At 44.7% G+C, this 16,806-nt stretch overlaps 2 protein-coding genes across 11 annotated transcripts in view; one reads left to right on the top strand and one right to left on the bottom strand.

The window, feature by feature from the left end:
- The window catches only part of FBXO34 (F-box protein 34), a 90,666-nt gene extending 84,865 nt beyond the window's left edge, over window positions 1-5,801 (top strand). For all 8 annotated transcript variants that reach the window (XM_024116749.3, XM_028495916.2, XM_028495922.2 and 5 more), the window contains one exon: window positions 2,563-5,801. In XM_024116749.3, the coding sequence (XP_023972517.1) occupies window positions 2,573-4,711 (2,139 nt within the window). In that variant the 5' untranslated portion in view covers window positions 2,563-2,572 and the 3' untranslated portion in view covers window positions 4,712-5,801. The remainder of the gene's footprint in view (window positions 1-2,562) is intronic.
- ATG14 (autophagy related 14) overlaps window positions 1-16,806 on the bottom strand; it is a 72,971-nt gene that overhangs the window by 22,629 nt on the left and 33,536 nt on the right. For 2 of the 3 annotated variants that reach the window (XR_008618672.1, XR_008618671.1), the window contains exon 10: window positions 15,750-16,114. Coding sequence is in view for 1 of the 3 variants with exons in the window: in XM_007113607.3 (XP_007113669.1) it covers window positions 15,808-16,114 (307 nt within the window). In the remaining 2 variants the exon portion in view is untranslated. Of the gene's footprint in view, window positions 1-13,113; window positions 16,115-16,806 lie in introns of those variants that run through there. The other variant, XM_007113607.3, reaches the window with a different exon arrangement.

Below are 16,806 nucleotides of genomic sequence, written 5' to 3' on the forward strand. Positions count from 1 at the left end.
TTGAGGGGGTGAGTTGGGGGGGTGGGGAAAGCAGCACCATCTGATGTAATCTGTTAGAGATGTAAAGTTTTTATTTTATGAATTTTTGCAGTAGATGCCCTTGATGCTCTGCATCATATCCTCATGGTCCACCACTGATTTCAACCCAGACTCAGATTTTTGCCGTTTCCTTGAGTCTTGCCAGCACTTTTCTGTCTCAGGGCCTTCAAGCCCAGCACAGGAAGGGGGAGAGGTAATACTCCAGCCATCCTTCAGCCAGTGGAGGACGTGAGGCTGTGCCTAAAGGTTCTGCTTCCTTTGGGGGTCCCACAGAATCACCACTCACCCTCCAGCAGTCACCCTGGTTGCATCGAATGACCTTATTGGCTTTTTTCATTCGCTGTTGTACCTTTCTTCACTTTTGTTCCATGGGATCATCTCCTGTTTTAATCCCGCTGAAACCTTGTCTATTAGTAATGTGAGCTGACTTTACAGGTTAATATACTCAAACAAAAGCCATCTGCAATCACATTAGTTTCTTCCAAATGTTGCTGTCTATCAGTGATGGCACCTAAAATAATTTGTGGGGGAGGAATGCGAAGAGAACATATTGTGTGATGCAGAATGGCACACACAGTGCTGAAGTTTAAATTTATTCACAGACATTCTGTAATGAGATCATTATGTGAGAATTAATTGGATTTTTCAACAACCTCCATTTCTTAGATTTCACTTAGAGAGGGATTGAAGGGATATGAAAAACCAGAAAATGTTGACAGAGAGATGGCAGTAGATGTGCCTCTTTTATTCATTTATTTTATTCATATATCTTTATCTTGTTCTTGAAGAATTCTGGGTGGCTCTTTTTATAAGACTAAATTATAGATATATAGAATATAATGTTTCTATTAAAAATGCTGTAGTGCACACGGGGGAGATCTCAGCAGATGTAGGATATAATTGCTAAAGATCAGAAACAAATCAGTCTGATCTATTTCAGGTGTATCTTTTAAAAGGTACTTTGTGTGACTTAAAAGTAAGATTTCTCTTTACCTAGCTAGAAGATATTCATATCCATATTTCTTCTTTTAGCTGAGATTGGACTCTAGGAATTAAATTTGAAGTGAAGGGTAAATTTGTTCTGGATGATCACTTTCATTCTTGATGAATAAAACTGATACCTGAAAGCAGTTCCCATGGAGGCTGCCGCATTGCAGGCACCGGATAAATGTTACGGAGCGAGTGAGACAGTGATATGCTGGATTGCCCAACGTGTATGTCTTAGACTTTGCCCCCAGGAGCGAGCCCGTGTGCTCAGACCTGTGAAAGCTCTTGCTCTACAGCTGTGACTGCAGATGTTTATTTTGGTCTGTAGGTTTACTTTGTAGAACAGGCATCCCTACAGGACACTTTTCCGCAATCCAGGGTGTTCTATGTAGCAGTGGGATATTTTGACATACAAATTGACAAAATCATTAAATAATCTAGTATTCCAACCCCTCAGTTAACATTTCAACTCAGACCCAGAGAGGAAGTGACTTACCCAAGGTAAAATCACCCTGTCTAGCTAATTAGTGATATGACAAGGACTAAAACACATATCCCTGCGTGTAATCATCTTTTTTTTTTGTTTTTGTGTGTGTGTGTGGTACGCGGGCCTCTCACTGTTGTGGCCTCTCCCGTTGCGAGCACAGGCTCCGGACGCGCAGGCTCAGCGGCCATGGCTCACGGGCCCAGCCGCTCCGCGGCATGTGAGATCTTCCTGGACCGGGGCACGAACCCGCGTCCCCCGCATTGGCAGGCGGACTCTCAATCACTGTGCCACCAGGGAAGCCCTGTAATCATCTTTATAATTTCTAAAATGGTTACCATCTCCACCCCTAGCCAGGGAACAAAACAGGCACTGTTTTTCTGAACTAGTGAATCAATAAAGACTGTGGGCTTTGTATTTAATTTGCAGAAAATTTAACAGTTAAGAGCTTACACAAGTAGATTGTTTAGAAAATCAACACTAATAGATGGGCAAAGCAACATAAGCAGACGAGTGAAAATACAGATATCTAAAATATTCAACAGTATGGGAATAGCTTAGAAAGCAATATAACTATTTTGATAGACTGTTTTGCAATCAGTAAAATGCTAGTTGTGATGACTTAGAAAGAAATAGTGTTACTATACTAGAGATTCTGGATGGGTTCCTTTTATACTTTCGTTTCTTCTTTACTGTGCCTTGTACTGACCCTTGAGTGTTTTTAGTAAGTTCATATTTCTTTACATTTAAAGCACTAATTTTATGTATAGAATGTTAACTAATGTCAGTCTGAAATTCACGTAGTCTAGTCAGTCTGAAATTCACCCATTTATCTTCTGGCCTGTATACCACGGAGAGTAGTTATTTTTGCTTTTGTTGTTCTTGATTTGTACATTAAAAACTAGCTGAAATGAGAGTTGGTAAAGATTTAGTGAACTGATAGAAAATGTTTCTGTTACTTGCTAGAACCATCTGAGTGTAAGTTTAAAAAAAAAAAGCTTTTCTAAAAATGAAATCAGTATCTTAATCAAATGTGTATTTCCTTCTTGTAGAGCCTCTGTTATGCACCTAAAGCCATACTGGAAACTCCAGAAGAAAGTGCGACCTTTGGAAATCAGCAAGGAAACTCTGAGAACTCCTATGAGCCACCAACAGGCTATAAATGATGAAAAGTGCAAAGCTAGCTGTATGAAACCAAGTGTCTTTCCTTCAGCCTCTCTTGGTAAAGCATCATCTCGAAAGCGTTTTGGAATCCTTTCTCCAAATGTTCTGTGCAGTATGAGTGGGAAGAGTCCTGAAGAGAGCAGCTTGAATGTTAAAACCAAGAAGAATGCATCGTCTGCAACAATCCACCAGGGTGAAGAAGGGGAAGGGCCGCTTGATATCTGGGCTGTTGTGAAACCGGGAAATACCAAGGAAAAGATTGCATTCTTTGCAGCCCACCAGTGTAGTAATAGAATAGGATCTATGAAAATAAAAAGCTCCTGGGATATTGATGGGAGAGCTACTAAAAGAAGGAAAAAATCAGGGGATCTTAAAAAAGCCAAGATACAGTTAGAAAGGATGAAGGAAGTCAACAGCAGATGCTACCAACCTGAGCCTTTTGCGTGTGGCATCGAGCACTGTTCTGTGCATTACGTGAGTGACAATGGGGACGGAGTCTATGCCGGGAGGCCTTTGTCGGTCATACAAATGGTTGCCTTCCTCGAGCAAAGAGCCAGTGCTCTGCTAGCCAGTTGTGCGAAAAACTGCACTAACTCACCTGCTGTGGTGCGGTTTTCTGCGCAATCCAAAGGTGTGCCCCCAGCCCCCGAGCCCTTGTCTGCCCCAGGAGCATGTGAAGAACCCATGGAAAGGAGAAATCCTGAGGTTGGTGAGCCAGTGAGTGAGCCAGTCCGTGTCCTTGACATGGTAGCCAGGCTGGAGTCCGAGTGCCTGAAGCAGCAGAGCCAGCGTGAGCCTGGAAGCCTCTCGAGGAATAACAGCTTCCGTCGCAATGTGGGCCGCGTGTTGCTTGTGAATGGCACCCAGGCTGAGGAAAGCAAAACAAACAAAGGCGCCTTGGAGGTACCTGACACTCAGGTGAAAACTGTGGGGTCTGTATCTGTGGACTGTGGCCCCTTAAGAGCTGACCATTGTTCTCCTAAGGGGGACCAGGCCTGGGACGGCGCTCCTCGGGGCTGTCCCTCATTGCCAGCAGGCGTGAGTTTGCACACGGACAGTGCAGAATTAGAGCCAGATCAGCAGACTGCCGTGAAAAACAGCAATAGACATGATGTGGAAATGACAGAGGAACTTGTTGGGTCACCTTTTCCTCCTCGCACCTGTCCCAAAGCCATTGAATTGCCCCCAGATGCTATTGATGGTATGAGTGAAGAGCTTGTGCCTCTTGCTAGCCAAAATCCTGATCAGAGAAGAAAAGAATCTTTGTGCATTAGTATCACTGTGTCCAAGGTAGAGAAAGACCAGCTTTCCAGTTCAAAGTCCTGCGAAGACCCACTTCCAGGGATGTTGTTTTTTTTGCCATCTGGTCAGCACCAGTCGGGCTGTTCCCAGCTGAATGAAAGCACAACAGAAGAGTCTTCCGAGGCCAGTCAGCTTGAAGATGCTGCTGAGGGTGACAGTGCATCTGAGGAAAAAAGTGTCTCGGCTCATTCATTTGTCCCGCTGGCTTCTGTGGAAAGTACATTACCAGTGCTTGAGGCATCCAGTTGGAAGAAGCAGGTGTCGCATGACTTTCTGGAGACCAGGTTTAAAATCCAGCAGCTTTTGGAGCCTCAGCAGTACATGGCTTTTCTGCCCCACCACATTATGGTGAAAATCTTCAGGTTACTTCCCACTAAGAGTTTAGTGGCTCTTAAATGTACCTGCTGCTATTTCAAGTTTATCATTGAATATTACAATATCAGGCCAGCAGATTCTCGCTGGGTTCGGGATCCACGCTATAGAGAGGATCCGTGCAAGCAGTGCAAGAAAAAATATGTGAAAGGGGATGTGTCCCTGTGCCGATGGCACCCCAAGCCCTATTGCCAGGCATTGCCCTATGGGCCGGGATACTGGATGTGCTGCCACCGGTCTCAGAAGGGCTTCCCTGGCTGTAAGCTGGGGCTTCATGACAATCACTGGGTCCCTGCTTGCCATAGCTTTAATCGGGCAATCCATAAGAAAGCAAAAGGGACTGAAACTGAAGAGGAGTACTAAAGTTATGTGCGAGGCAACAGACTGATGTTTAAAACTGCAAAACACCACCTAGATATGCCGTTCCAGTGAGTGTTGCCTCTCAGTCTTCGTTCCAGGAGAATCTCTGCTACTCCATCAGGACCGCCATTGCTCAGGCATCTTAAATCTCTGAATTTACGAGCTGTACAAGAAAATCGGTCTCATCGTTTTATAGTGGTGCCTCATGTTTGATCCAGGGCTGTATCCCACAGTTTGATCCACTTGGCTGTGAATAACTATGCCTGTTTTCCCAAATCAAATCCTTCTTCAAAGGATTGTTCAAAGAACACTTGCCACCGTCAAGAATGTTCAGCAGAGTTCATCGCAGACTATGCAGGCAATCCCCAAAAAGGGGTTCTGGGCATGTTTTGAGCACTGGCACCATATCTGAAATAAGTGAATAGTGTCCTATGAAAAGAATAGCAGTACTCTTGGGTGAAAAGTATGCTTACAAAGAAAAGTTAGGCACCTTACCTTAGACCTTGTATGCTTGATCTGTGAGATTGATGTTTGTGGTTGGAGATGGATTTCATGCCCTGTGGTGTTTACAGTGTATATAATGGTTGTGTTTTCATAGGGCTATGAAAGTGCACATTAAACCTGAGCGCCTTTACTTTAGATGAGTGCTTTTGGCCCCTCTGTAAATAACACTATTAAAATCCAGTTGTAAATAGCGGACAGCTGACTGAACATAATCACCACAATGCAGCTAGGATAGTGTTGCAGCTACAACTGTGTGGATTTTTTTTGGTTTTTTGGTCTCGTCTCAAATTTGTATAAAATATGAATGTTTCCCAAATAAACTATGAATGTTTTCTGTGTAATATATGAATGTTTCTGAGAAGAAACTCTAAATAGTTAAGAGGTTAACTTGTTGAAAGGATACCAAATAATGGTTTAACTGGACAACCTTAAAAAATTAGCATAGAGAACAATCCTTTGTTATATTTTAGTGATTCACCAAGAATGAGAGAATATTATATAGTCAGATTATAACATTCTTGTCTATTTTATTCTTCCTGTCTGGTTACAAATTTTTTTTAACTTCAATAAAAACATGCATCTTAAATGGGACCTGAGTTTTGCAGATGTGTTTTCTCTTTTGAGGTACTATTGATGAGGGATATTGTGAACTGAATCCTAAGAATTAAAAAAAAAAATTTGAGTTGTTGGAAGGGGAGAGAGAATTCTTTTCTACCACTGGAAAGAGACCATCTTTGCTTAACATTATGAGCTTACATTTTTGCAACCTTTAACACTTAGTTTGAATTTGTTGTCTGCCCAGCACCCTCTGTATTTCCTGTTGGATGAGGTATTATTATCTATGCATAATAAGTTAATTGTTTAGAAGTCATTGAAAATATATTCAGACCTATGGTCATGTAACACTTGGCAGGGCTGTAAGGTTCTGGCCCCAGAAAGCTGCTGTGGAGGACCTAGAAGCTAGGTTGGCTTGAAATTGAGTACCCACCAAAAAAGCCTTGGAGCTGCATCGGCTCTGGGCTGTGGAGGAGCAATGGTAAATGTGCCAGGGGTGGGACTGTCATGAAATTGATAAGTGAAGGCTGTGCTGGTCCCACAGGAGAAAGATGGAAAGGTGGAGTAGGCTTTGGCCAGGGCTGCCAAGCAGAGTGGGGCAGGGCTGGAGTCCGGGAGCCAGGTTCACCTGTGGCTGAGGTGGTATGTGGCCACAGAGCAGCTTCTTTCTTACCTTATCCTTAGGCAGTAGCTGCTCCTGCCTGAAGAGGGGGGACTGAAACTGAGAAGTGTCTAGATGCTGAACAAGTCTGCCCTGTAGGCACATCGCGATGATACCTGCGACATGCCGCTGGAGCCTGTCTGTGACACAGGACCAGGAGAGGCTGCGAAGGCTGACTTCCCCTTCAGGGTGTTGGTGTCCTTCCTCATGACTCACCCCAGCCAAAGTACATGAGAATGCTTTCCATCCCCTGGGCTGAAGTTTCCAGTGTTTGTCGTCCTCCGCTGTGGTTTGCTCTAAACTGGCAGTCTCTGTGTGTACCTTCCTAATAGGTTTGTTGTGACTCCTAATTTAGGATTAAAGGTGATGTGCACATGCAGGACTTGCACAGCTTGGTGTGTGGAATGTCAGCTTTCATTGTTATTGGCTCTTGGTTCTTCTACATGTGCCCAGGTGGTTTTCTCAAGTCAGCCGTTCTAGATGTGGTTTTCACGTGGGACACAAGCTGTGAGTCTGCGAGGGCCTGAACTGACCAAGAGCAGAGGACAGGAAGAACGATGCCCTAACCCCATCTTGGCATGCAGTTCTTGGGGTTTTCAGAAATCACTGATGATCCCTTTTGAACCATGATGCAAGACCCACTTCCCAGGGGTGTCTGTGTGAATGACAAGAGGATTTTGGCAGGTGGGGCCCAAGGGCACCCTGGTCTTCATTTCTAGGCAAGTGTAGCTGTTCCCCTTAGGAGAAAGATGCTGTGCTTCAGAGCCCCCTAGTGCCAAGCTGGGGAAACCAGCTCACGTTTTACTTCTGCAACAGTGCAGTGCTACCTGCCTTCCTGCGTGGCTATAGAATCCCAGACTCACAAGAAAGGAAGAATGTGGGCTCGAAGACCCTAGGCTCAGCTCAACTCCACCCCCGTGGAGACCCAAATAAAGGATTCTTACCCCTTCAGCTTTTGCTCAGAGGGTCTGACACACCTGGCCTAGATTCTCTCCCACCCCTCACTTTACCATTTGAAAGAAAATGCAGAACCAGAGAAAAAGTGGAAGAGTCAGCAGCTCCCTGCCCCCCATCCCTGGGGCAGTTCGGCTTTGTTCCCTGCTCAGTGAATGAGACCAGATACAAGGCAGGGATGGACTGTAAAGGGAAAAAGTGCCAAGATTAGAACTTTTTCTTCGGGCCTTGTCAAAACGACTCTGGAATTAAAATGGCCATGTGAAAGGCTCATTCACAACTGGCCACGTTCCCTGCCCTAACAAACAGCCTGTGCGCAGGGGGCGTGTCCTTTGCGGCCCCTGCCCCGTCCTGTTCACCTTGGTTGGCTGCACGGTGCCTCTAGGTACCTCTAGGTACCTCTCTACCGCCACCGCCCCTTTGGTGTATGGAGCCCCCTCCGCTTGGGGCTCATGCAGGGCAGCTTGGTCAATGTCACCCCTCAGTGCCTCACACCCAGTACACACCCTGCTTATATTCCTCGCCAGTCGTCATCTTGATGTGAGGGGTGCTGGCAGGTTCTGATTGCTCTGGGCTCTACTGTACTCCTTCTAGTATGAGAAACCTGAAGGGGGTTTGAGGGGATCTGGGAGGCTCTTTTCCTCTGGCCACAGCTGGTCCCATGGGAGCTTTCTTGGTTAGGGTCACTTCCACAGCAGCCCTAGGAGTTTTGCTGGGTAACTGTCAGTTGTGCATTTGGTATGATCTGGGCTTTGTCGTGGCTTCCCAGGCGGCAGTTGCTTTGGGCTTTCTGACTGCAGAAGGCTGTGAACTGATGGTTAAGCTTGACCTAGGAGCCCCTTCCTGGACTCTGTCCAACCACCCTTCTAACTTGGACTTGTCAGAGCCTCCCTGCCAACCTGTACGGTCTGGCCTCAGACACTATTCTTATTATGTGGGTCTTTCCGGGCATTTTTCCTTGGCTTCAATAGCCTCTATTCCTTCTTTACTCAGCAGACTGGCTACTCCTCCTCTCCTGCATCCCACAGCCAACCTCAAAAACAGAATAAAAGCAGTCTGCGCTAAAACGCCGCCATACACTGTAGACTGCAGCAATAACCGGAGCTGATGTTATCTAGCTCTTACTGTCAGGTACCACGCTGCATTCACGTAAAGGCGTTCTCTGCTGTGCACAGTGACCGGCACTCAGGGAATCTGACAGTTTCTATCCTGGGTTTTCCTTTGGGTTCAAACAAGCTAGGGGTGCAATCTCCAAGACCGGTGAAAGTATCTTTGTGGGAAATGTGCAGTACCTTCTATTGACATGCACCTAAGTGTGTGGCCATAGCTGGTGTTTGCATAACCTCACGGGAAAAGCAAACATCACTGTGGTTATGAACCCTCTGGGGATTTCCAGTGTATTTACACCTAACTGGTTTAAGCAAAACCCACAGTTAGGCAGCAACCCTATTCTAGGTGGTTTGTTTGACCTGGGTGTTTTTTAGAGGAGCAGGACCACTGAAGTTGATAGCTGGGGAGAGGGAGCAGAGAGATTGCCATCTCTTACACCACAACTCGGGTGAGACGTGGTGTTCCTCTGTTTAAAAAGCAAAATGAAACCTTCCCCTCTCAAAGGCCCCCATCCCCTCTTCAGTTTGCACAGAACAGGCCTCAGAACAAATTAATTTTGGGATACGTTGTTTCAAATTCTTTTTGGATTAAGATTCTTTTGGGGCTATAAAAGTTTAAAATTAGAAAGCTCTACTTAAATGTTTTGCTTTTCTCTTTGGAATGATCAAACCCAGCAGGGATTAGGTTCTAAAGTTAGCATTTAGGGGGAAAATGGCACAAAGCTGAAATTACTCTTGCAAGTCCTGTGTGTCCATCACCCACCCAGCAGAGAATGATATACACCAGGTACAGTGGTGGGAAATGCATACGTCCTGTAAGAGGACTTGTTCTTGCTGAATGATGAGCAGTGTACAGACACCAAGACTCGGGGAATAGCAGATCGCATCATCTAGTTAATTGGGGCAGAATCACTTGTGCCATTTAAATTATTTCCCTCCTTTATGTCCACCTTCTGCCCCCCACCAGAAAATCAAATAGCTGCTTTACCAACTGGTATTTTCAGATGTCTATTAAGTAGTATGAAGAGGTTGATACAGATTCAAAATCCATTAGTTGCCAATCAGTAAAATGTAGAGCAAAGTTGTATTTAATCGTGTTGGTCCCCTGTCCATTAGAAGGGGAAATGGCCCGTTTGTATAACTGAGTGTTTGCAGTCCAGTGGGAGGATAGGGATAGAGCCAAGCCTGGGCACGCCCAGCTTCCATAGTCTGGAACTGAGCTGTTGGCCTTCTCTGCTCTACCTCACCAAGCCTCCTGTATGGGCAGCCAAGCATGATTCTGCTGCAGGGTGCGTAGCCTGCCACAAACCTCCTTCCACCCCAGCCCTGATTGATTCTTCTTCTAAGCAGAGATGGTGCTTTGGCTGCCCTGGCATCTAAGCTGGGACCTCTTGCATGATCTTATCCTTTTCCAAGGCCAGGAGTCTCGCTTTCAAGCTTCCAGTGTGTGCTCTGCAGAGGCCCTTTATTGTGTACCTTCTCAACAGGAAACTGCTGACACACCCTAAAAGAGTGAAGTCAAGGAGGGTTTATTACAAGTGTGTAGATACAGGGGCAAGCCTTCCCCTATTTTTGTGGCCCAGGGCAAGAATACAAATGAACCCTCCTGCAGCCCCTCTGCCCTTGTAATATTTTTCATGCTTATTAGATGAAATAATGCTTCTGTATATCTTGAGTTAAATTCTATTATAAAAATACATTTTACCTATTTCTTTTTACCTTTTTAATGAAACTACCAGAAAGTTTAAAATCAGATGTATGGGCTACATTAAATATTACATTAGGGGCTTCCCTGGTGGCGCAGTGGTTGAGAATCCGCCTGCCAGTGCAGGGGACACGGGTTCGTGCCCTGGTCCGGGAAGATCCCACATGCCGCGGAGGGGCTGGGCCCGTGAGCCATGGCCACTGAGCCTGCGCGTCCGGAGCCTGTGCTCGTACCACAAAAAAAAAAAAAAAAAAAAAAAAAAAAAAATTACATTGGACAGCACTGCTATAGGTCAATGCTTTTTTTTTTTAAACATGGCAAGCAGAGGTTCTCCAGAGAGCTCTCCAGAGAAATGGCATTTATTTATTTATTTAAAATATTTATTTATTATATTTTGGCTGTGTTGGGTCTTAGTTGCAGCCCACATGGGCTCTGTAGTTGCGGCACGTGGGCTCAGTAGTTGTGGAGCGCAGGCTTAGTTGCCCCGCGGCATGTGGGATCTTAGTTCCCCGACCAGGGATTGAACCCACATCCCCTGCACTGGAAGTCGGATTCTTAACCCCTGGACCACCGCGGAAGTCCCGGTCAGTGCTTTTAAAATGTTAATGTACATACGTATTATCGAAATGATTCTGATTCAGATGGCACCCAAGATCCTTCATTTCTCACAAGCTACCGGGTGATGCTGCAGGTCCTAGGATCACACTGGGAGCAGTAGCAACTCCAGAGAAACTAGGTGCTAAAGATCTTGGGCGGAGTACACCAGAGACCTCTGCGGGAGATCTCCAGCTCTTAGCAGGCTTTTTCTCAAAGGCCATCAATGCAGTAGAACTCCCAACTTAAGCCAGTACCAATGCCCCTGAGCCAGAAAATAGGGGCACCACCCTGTGGGTGCGTGCTACACGTGGTCCTTACTACTTTAAAGGCAACTATTACGCTGCTGACACAGAAGATATGCCCCGTTTCTATCATTCATTAATCAACTTTGGATTGGGAGGTACGTCCCTGCCATCTACTACTTCCAAACCACTTGCCACTTTCTTACCGAAATCTAGCGCCACCTACTTGCTTATGCTGTAGAAATGTCTTCCTGATAATGTTTTAAATTTAGGGAAATAAGTTGCTGAGGGTAGGAGAGCCCTTTCCTCAAAATCCAGGTGTCTTCTGAAGTCATACAGTAAATGCCAGAAAACCATGCCCAAAAGGGGAGATGATGAACAAGCTGATATGCACCTGGAGGTTATTAACGCCTTCATGATGCTGAGCTGCTTCCACTCCACTGACTCCAGCCCACTTTTCAGCACTTACCTAGTGCTGGCAGACACCTCCTGCCTATTTCTCACTTTTTTAAAGGGACCATTTGAATTCTCCATCAGATTTTCTCCCCACCGGACTATACCTCACTCCTTCCCAGAAAAAGCACAACAAAAAAGTCACTGATGTGGCTCTTGCTGTTTTACCATCCCTTTTCTTCTAGAAAAGAGTGTCCCACTGGTGGTTTCTGGTTTTTTGTTGTTTTTTTTTAAGAAGGGACTTCCCTGGTGGTCCAGTGGTAAAGAATCCACCTTACAACGCAGGGGATGCGCATTTGATCCCTGGTCGGGGAACTAAGATCCCACATGCCGCGGTGCAACTAAGCCGCGCGCCACAACTGAGCTCTCGCACCTCAACTGGAGCCCGCGTGCCGCCAACTACAGAGCCCACGTGCCCTGGAGCCTGTGCGCCACAACTAGAGAAGAGATAAAAAAAAACCCCTGTACGCCACAACTAGAGAGAAGCCCGCGCAACACAACGAAAGATCCTGCATACGGCAATGGAGACCCCACGCAGCCCAAAATAATAAATAAATCTTAAAAAAAAAAAAAAAAAAGAAAGAAATCCACTTCACCTATGTAAAACTCTAAGCAGATGGTGAACCCTTTTTCCAGGGTATTTTCTCACCAGATCCTTGGAATGGGGTGCTAGTGGTGGCTTTCTCTCACTGAGTGTTTCATAGCTGGGATTCAGATAACTTGCCCAAAAGCCAGTTTCAAATTTCCTGGTACATTTTGTTGAAGCAGTTTTCAAATGACCTCCCAACCACTAAGGACAAAGTTATCCTTAGTTCTTTCCATCTGCTTCAACCTGATTCCTGCATTGATCATGATGTAACTTTTGAGGGCTGGGAATCTATGGGTACACACATAGATGAGAGCGTGTTTTTAACTGTTGCCCAGGGAGGTCGAAGGACTAACACTGAAGCACATGCCCTATTCAGGAACCCTTTCATTTCCTTGCCTGTTCTGCTGCTGCTGGCTGGCTGCCTCCTGCAGGTAAAGGAGTAGGATAACCATGGCAACAATTCCTTGGTACTTCTCTGAGTTGGTCTTGCTGTTCCACAGTAATCACTCTTGGTATCCCCCATCCACCTTGCAGGTGACCCCTCTCCATAATAATCTAACCTGAAAGGTACAGATTATCCATCTGGGAGAGACTACACAGTTATTAAAACAAAACAAAACACAGAGGGGAGGGATTCTCCAAAAATACTCTGTTCTCTCAGCTTGAAAGATCCCCTCTAACATTGCCCTTTACCTCATCCTGAAGAAAGCCTAGGCAAATTCCATATGGGCAACCTAGAAGGCCCCATCTCTCCCTCTCTCCCTCCTTCCCTCCGTAAGTGGCTGTTGCAATACACCAGAAGTCACTGCCAGAGACTTGCATCAAATGATGGCTATGGGAGAAAAATGCTTAGAGAAAGATATGACTGGTTAAGTGACCGATTTTCGAGCTTACTAAAGATGGACCATTATTGTTAATACCACTATAATTTTAAAAAAGTATTAACAGGCATTTTCCATTACCTGGCAAAAAATTCTTAAAAAAAAAAAAATTATCCTATAATTTGTATAAAATACTCCAGAGTTAGATCTCATTCTTGCTACCCTCAATATATTCAGTGGAAATGAATAATCAGAGGTTGAAAAAGACATACATATTTGCAAAGTACTGTTAAAAGATTTATTGCAATAATACAATAATAGTTTAGAAAACATCTGTATGACTCAAACTGGTTTGGAAGTCGCAGAGCAGTGGGGAATCCCTGCAACATGACGCACCAAGGAGATTCTTTAACAGCATGCCACCAAATGTTCTTCCCCAAATTATCAATACACGACTCCTTAAATGAATCCTGTCCACTCCCCAATGTTGACACTGTTTTTCCCCTTAACTTACAGATGTGCAAAACTTTTCTTAGTTATACTCCATTACAAAAAAAGTCTTTAACAGACCATTTTAAGCAGCCTATTTGGTGCCTGTGAGTTTTTTTAGTATTACCTTGTTTCAACAAATCATCTTATGATGGAAAACATGACCAAGTTCTATGGCTTGTTGTTTAAAAAAAAAAATACCAGCTTCAATTTTTTAAAAAGCTGTTTACATATGGTTCTGGCACCTACATGAAAGATTTTAATGAGCAGCAAAGAGAGTAGAAAAAACAGTGGTTGAAATGTATATTTAAGAATATTTACAGGGTGGATCCAGTGCAAAATAATGAAAACCAAAATATCTCAGCAGTGTAAGCCAGTATGTTGGTGTTCAAAACCACTAAAGGTTTGATCATTTAACCCTAAGTAAAGTGCCTCCAGTTGATATTAACAACAAAACATAGCCTATCAATCCCTACATTTCCCATATCCTTGTAAGTTTTGTTGAATTACTCTGGTTTGCGATCTTATGGTTTCATAAAAGAAATACATGAGACAAACCATGACTGTTGTGCATCTTTCAGCTAAAGTCATTCCCTGCCCCCAAGTGCTGAATCCCAGTGTTCCAACTCTTAAGACTAAGCTCTTCTTTCTGAGGGTTTGAGTGCCTAGACAACTCTTATGGGATTTTAAGTTCATTTGGTATCTGTTAAAGTCTCTCTATGAACTACACTACAGACCTGGATGGGACAATGCAACCCAGCAATCATGAAGCCCAGCACTTAAAACAGATACTGGCTGTATAAGAACCCACAAGGAGAAAAGCCTGTTTCCTCCCTAAGTGGAAAATTTACAGTCAGGAAACTTGGGACTCCTGGATAGGAATAAACACCCTTCTGCACTTCTACCCCAAACGCTACCCAAACACTAAATATACCAACAGCAAGAGCTATATATAGCACCTCGGATTTGGAGGCAAAGTATCAACTATAATAATTACAAGGAGAAAAGAAGCTATAGGGCAGGGCAAACCTCCAAGTGATTTATGAGGTACTATCATGCTAATCACACTAACAAGATATGGTAATAATGCCTGTTAGGAATTTTTCATTGGATTTCACTTTGTAGTTGTTACATAGATTTCTTTTAGCAGTTATTAAAAATAAAAATCTACTTACATATTTGTACATAATGCCTCTCTACAGTTTTCTTACAAGATTGTCACTAAGAGAATGACAAGACATATTAGCTGAAAAGGATCTTTTGGTGAGGGAAAATTCTTTCTATCAGAGCTTTCCCAGGATACAGAAGAGCGGTATTAGCTGTAATGATGTGCTCTGCATTTCAGAGCAAAGGTAGTGTCTTTAGAGCAACAAAGACCTCTAGGAAACAAACAAGCAGGGTGGTTTTCCGTAGAAAAACCTGCCACTTACTAAATCCCTTAGAAAGAAACCAGACACCAGAAAAATGACCATGGGCCACTTCAGTGGCTTTTAACCTGTGCCCAGGCAGGAATTTAGCTTCCATAAGGGAACAACCTTAATCACTTATTTTTCACTCACAGAAAATAAGTTCAATTTCAAAATGCACATAGTGTGGATGGTAGGAATTCAATAATCTAGGTACGAATGAACTTAATTCCCCTCAAAATCCAAGGAAATAGTTTTTAAATCTCTAGGACATTACTGCAGCCAGGATTTCTTCTCTTCATGGATGTGGGTCCTACAGAAAAAAAGACCTTAGTTTCTTTGCTGTGTGGGGAGAAAGAAAACAGGGATGTCCGACAGGCCACAAGAGAGCGGCACAAGTGAAATCATTTTTTAAACTACCTCTCCCCCACCAAAAAATACCCCTACCCTTTGAAAACAAGACAAAAATCCTTGACCTAAAAACCAAGCGTGACCAAATTATAAAGAAATCAAGTGTTTCAAACTGCCTGCTTGTTCTCTGTACAAAAAATAATGGCATAAAAACAAACTCATAGTAAACAATTTTTATCTTTCAAATCCATCAGGAATCACTTCCTTGTGATTCAATCTCTGAAGCAGAGTGTTTAGGAACAGTCTTAGCATCACAGGGACTGCCATGGCAGCCGCGTCTGTGGGACCAACGGCCTGTGGCTGGAAGGGGTTCTGTGTGTTTCTGCCTCAAAAGAACTGGCCATGCACACAGGGCCTTCCTCCACCGGCGCTGGTCTGGGAGAAGGGCCTGTGACCGCTCTGTTCTGTTAATTATCATAAGCATGTCAGTCACCACCATGGCCCAATCGACAAAGAGAAATGCTCGTCGCCCTGTTTTAAAAAAACCCAACAGCTTAACCTCTTTCTGTTCCAGGCACTGTCTTAGCTAAACACGTAACGTTTACCAGGGCGCGGAGGAAGAGCTTTCCGCAGGCCGATCTGGTGCGGCTCGGTCCCTGCTCGTTAGCGGTGTCCAGTGTAAGCTTTAAACCAGGAGGTGACGGAGGCCGCGGCCGAGGAGATCATACCACCAGCACTGCTGCTCGCGATGGGCGGGGACGCCTGGGTGCTCTGGCTCTCAGACACTTCCACGGGCTGGGAAGGAATGTCACAGAACCGGGGGCTGGGCAGGTTCTCCCAGTCGGTGCCCAGGTCGGTTTCCTCGTCACTTACGTGCTCGTCTCCACTCTCATCTGATTCTCCAGCAACTCCGGGATCCACAAACTCCATGGACTCCTCCAGATCTGCTCGTACTTCAAAAGGTCCTGACCTGTGCGCAGACAGCGAGGGCCCCTTTAAGACAAGCAACCCTCTGGCAACATAAGACCCCATGCGACTCGGCAGGCCCAGAGCCGTCACCACACCCACAACTGGTCTAGAATCGAGCTTCTCTTTACCTAAATAATAATGGCCATCCAAGTAATGAAAAAAACACCACACCGCACTTTCCCTCAACTCAAAGTACTTGGGAAGACCCTGGATGGAAAAAACCCATCCGCTGAGACTAGGCATGCTGGTCCAACATACGATTTCCTGTTTCAAACCACCACAGTATCCATGCATGCCAATGAGAGAATTCTGACAAACACAGTCACTCGATGCATACACAGGCATATCAGTGGAACAATAAAACTGTACAGGTGTTCTCTGCCTCATGGAAGCCCCCAGTTATTAAACTCTTAAGACTCACAGGGGCTAAATGATAGGGCTGTACGCATGTTAGCAAAGCTTCCTTGGATTAGTGTCAATAGCAAGCTCCTGCATGCATTTTAAGATATCATTACATAATTTTCTAGGGACACATTTACAGCATTGAATGAGATACAACTATTTAGAACATATTCATCTGGAATAGTGCATATTTCTGTACTATACTTCAGGAGAAAACTATTTTTATTTCCCAAAGGTCCCTAATGGCATCATCACCTCCAAGTCAGGCCTCATCCCCTGTGACGGCCCCTC

Source organism: Physeter macrocephalus, chromosome 11 (assembly GCF_002837175.3).
Source record: "Physeter macrocephalus isolate SW-GA chromosome 11, ASM283717v5, whole genome shotgun sequence".
NCBI lineage: Eukaryota > Metazoa > Chordata > Mammalia > Artiodactyla > Physeteridae > Physeter > Physeter macrocephalus.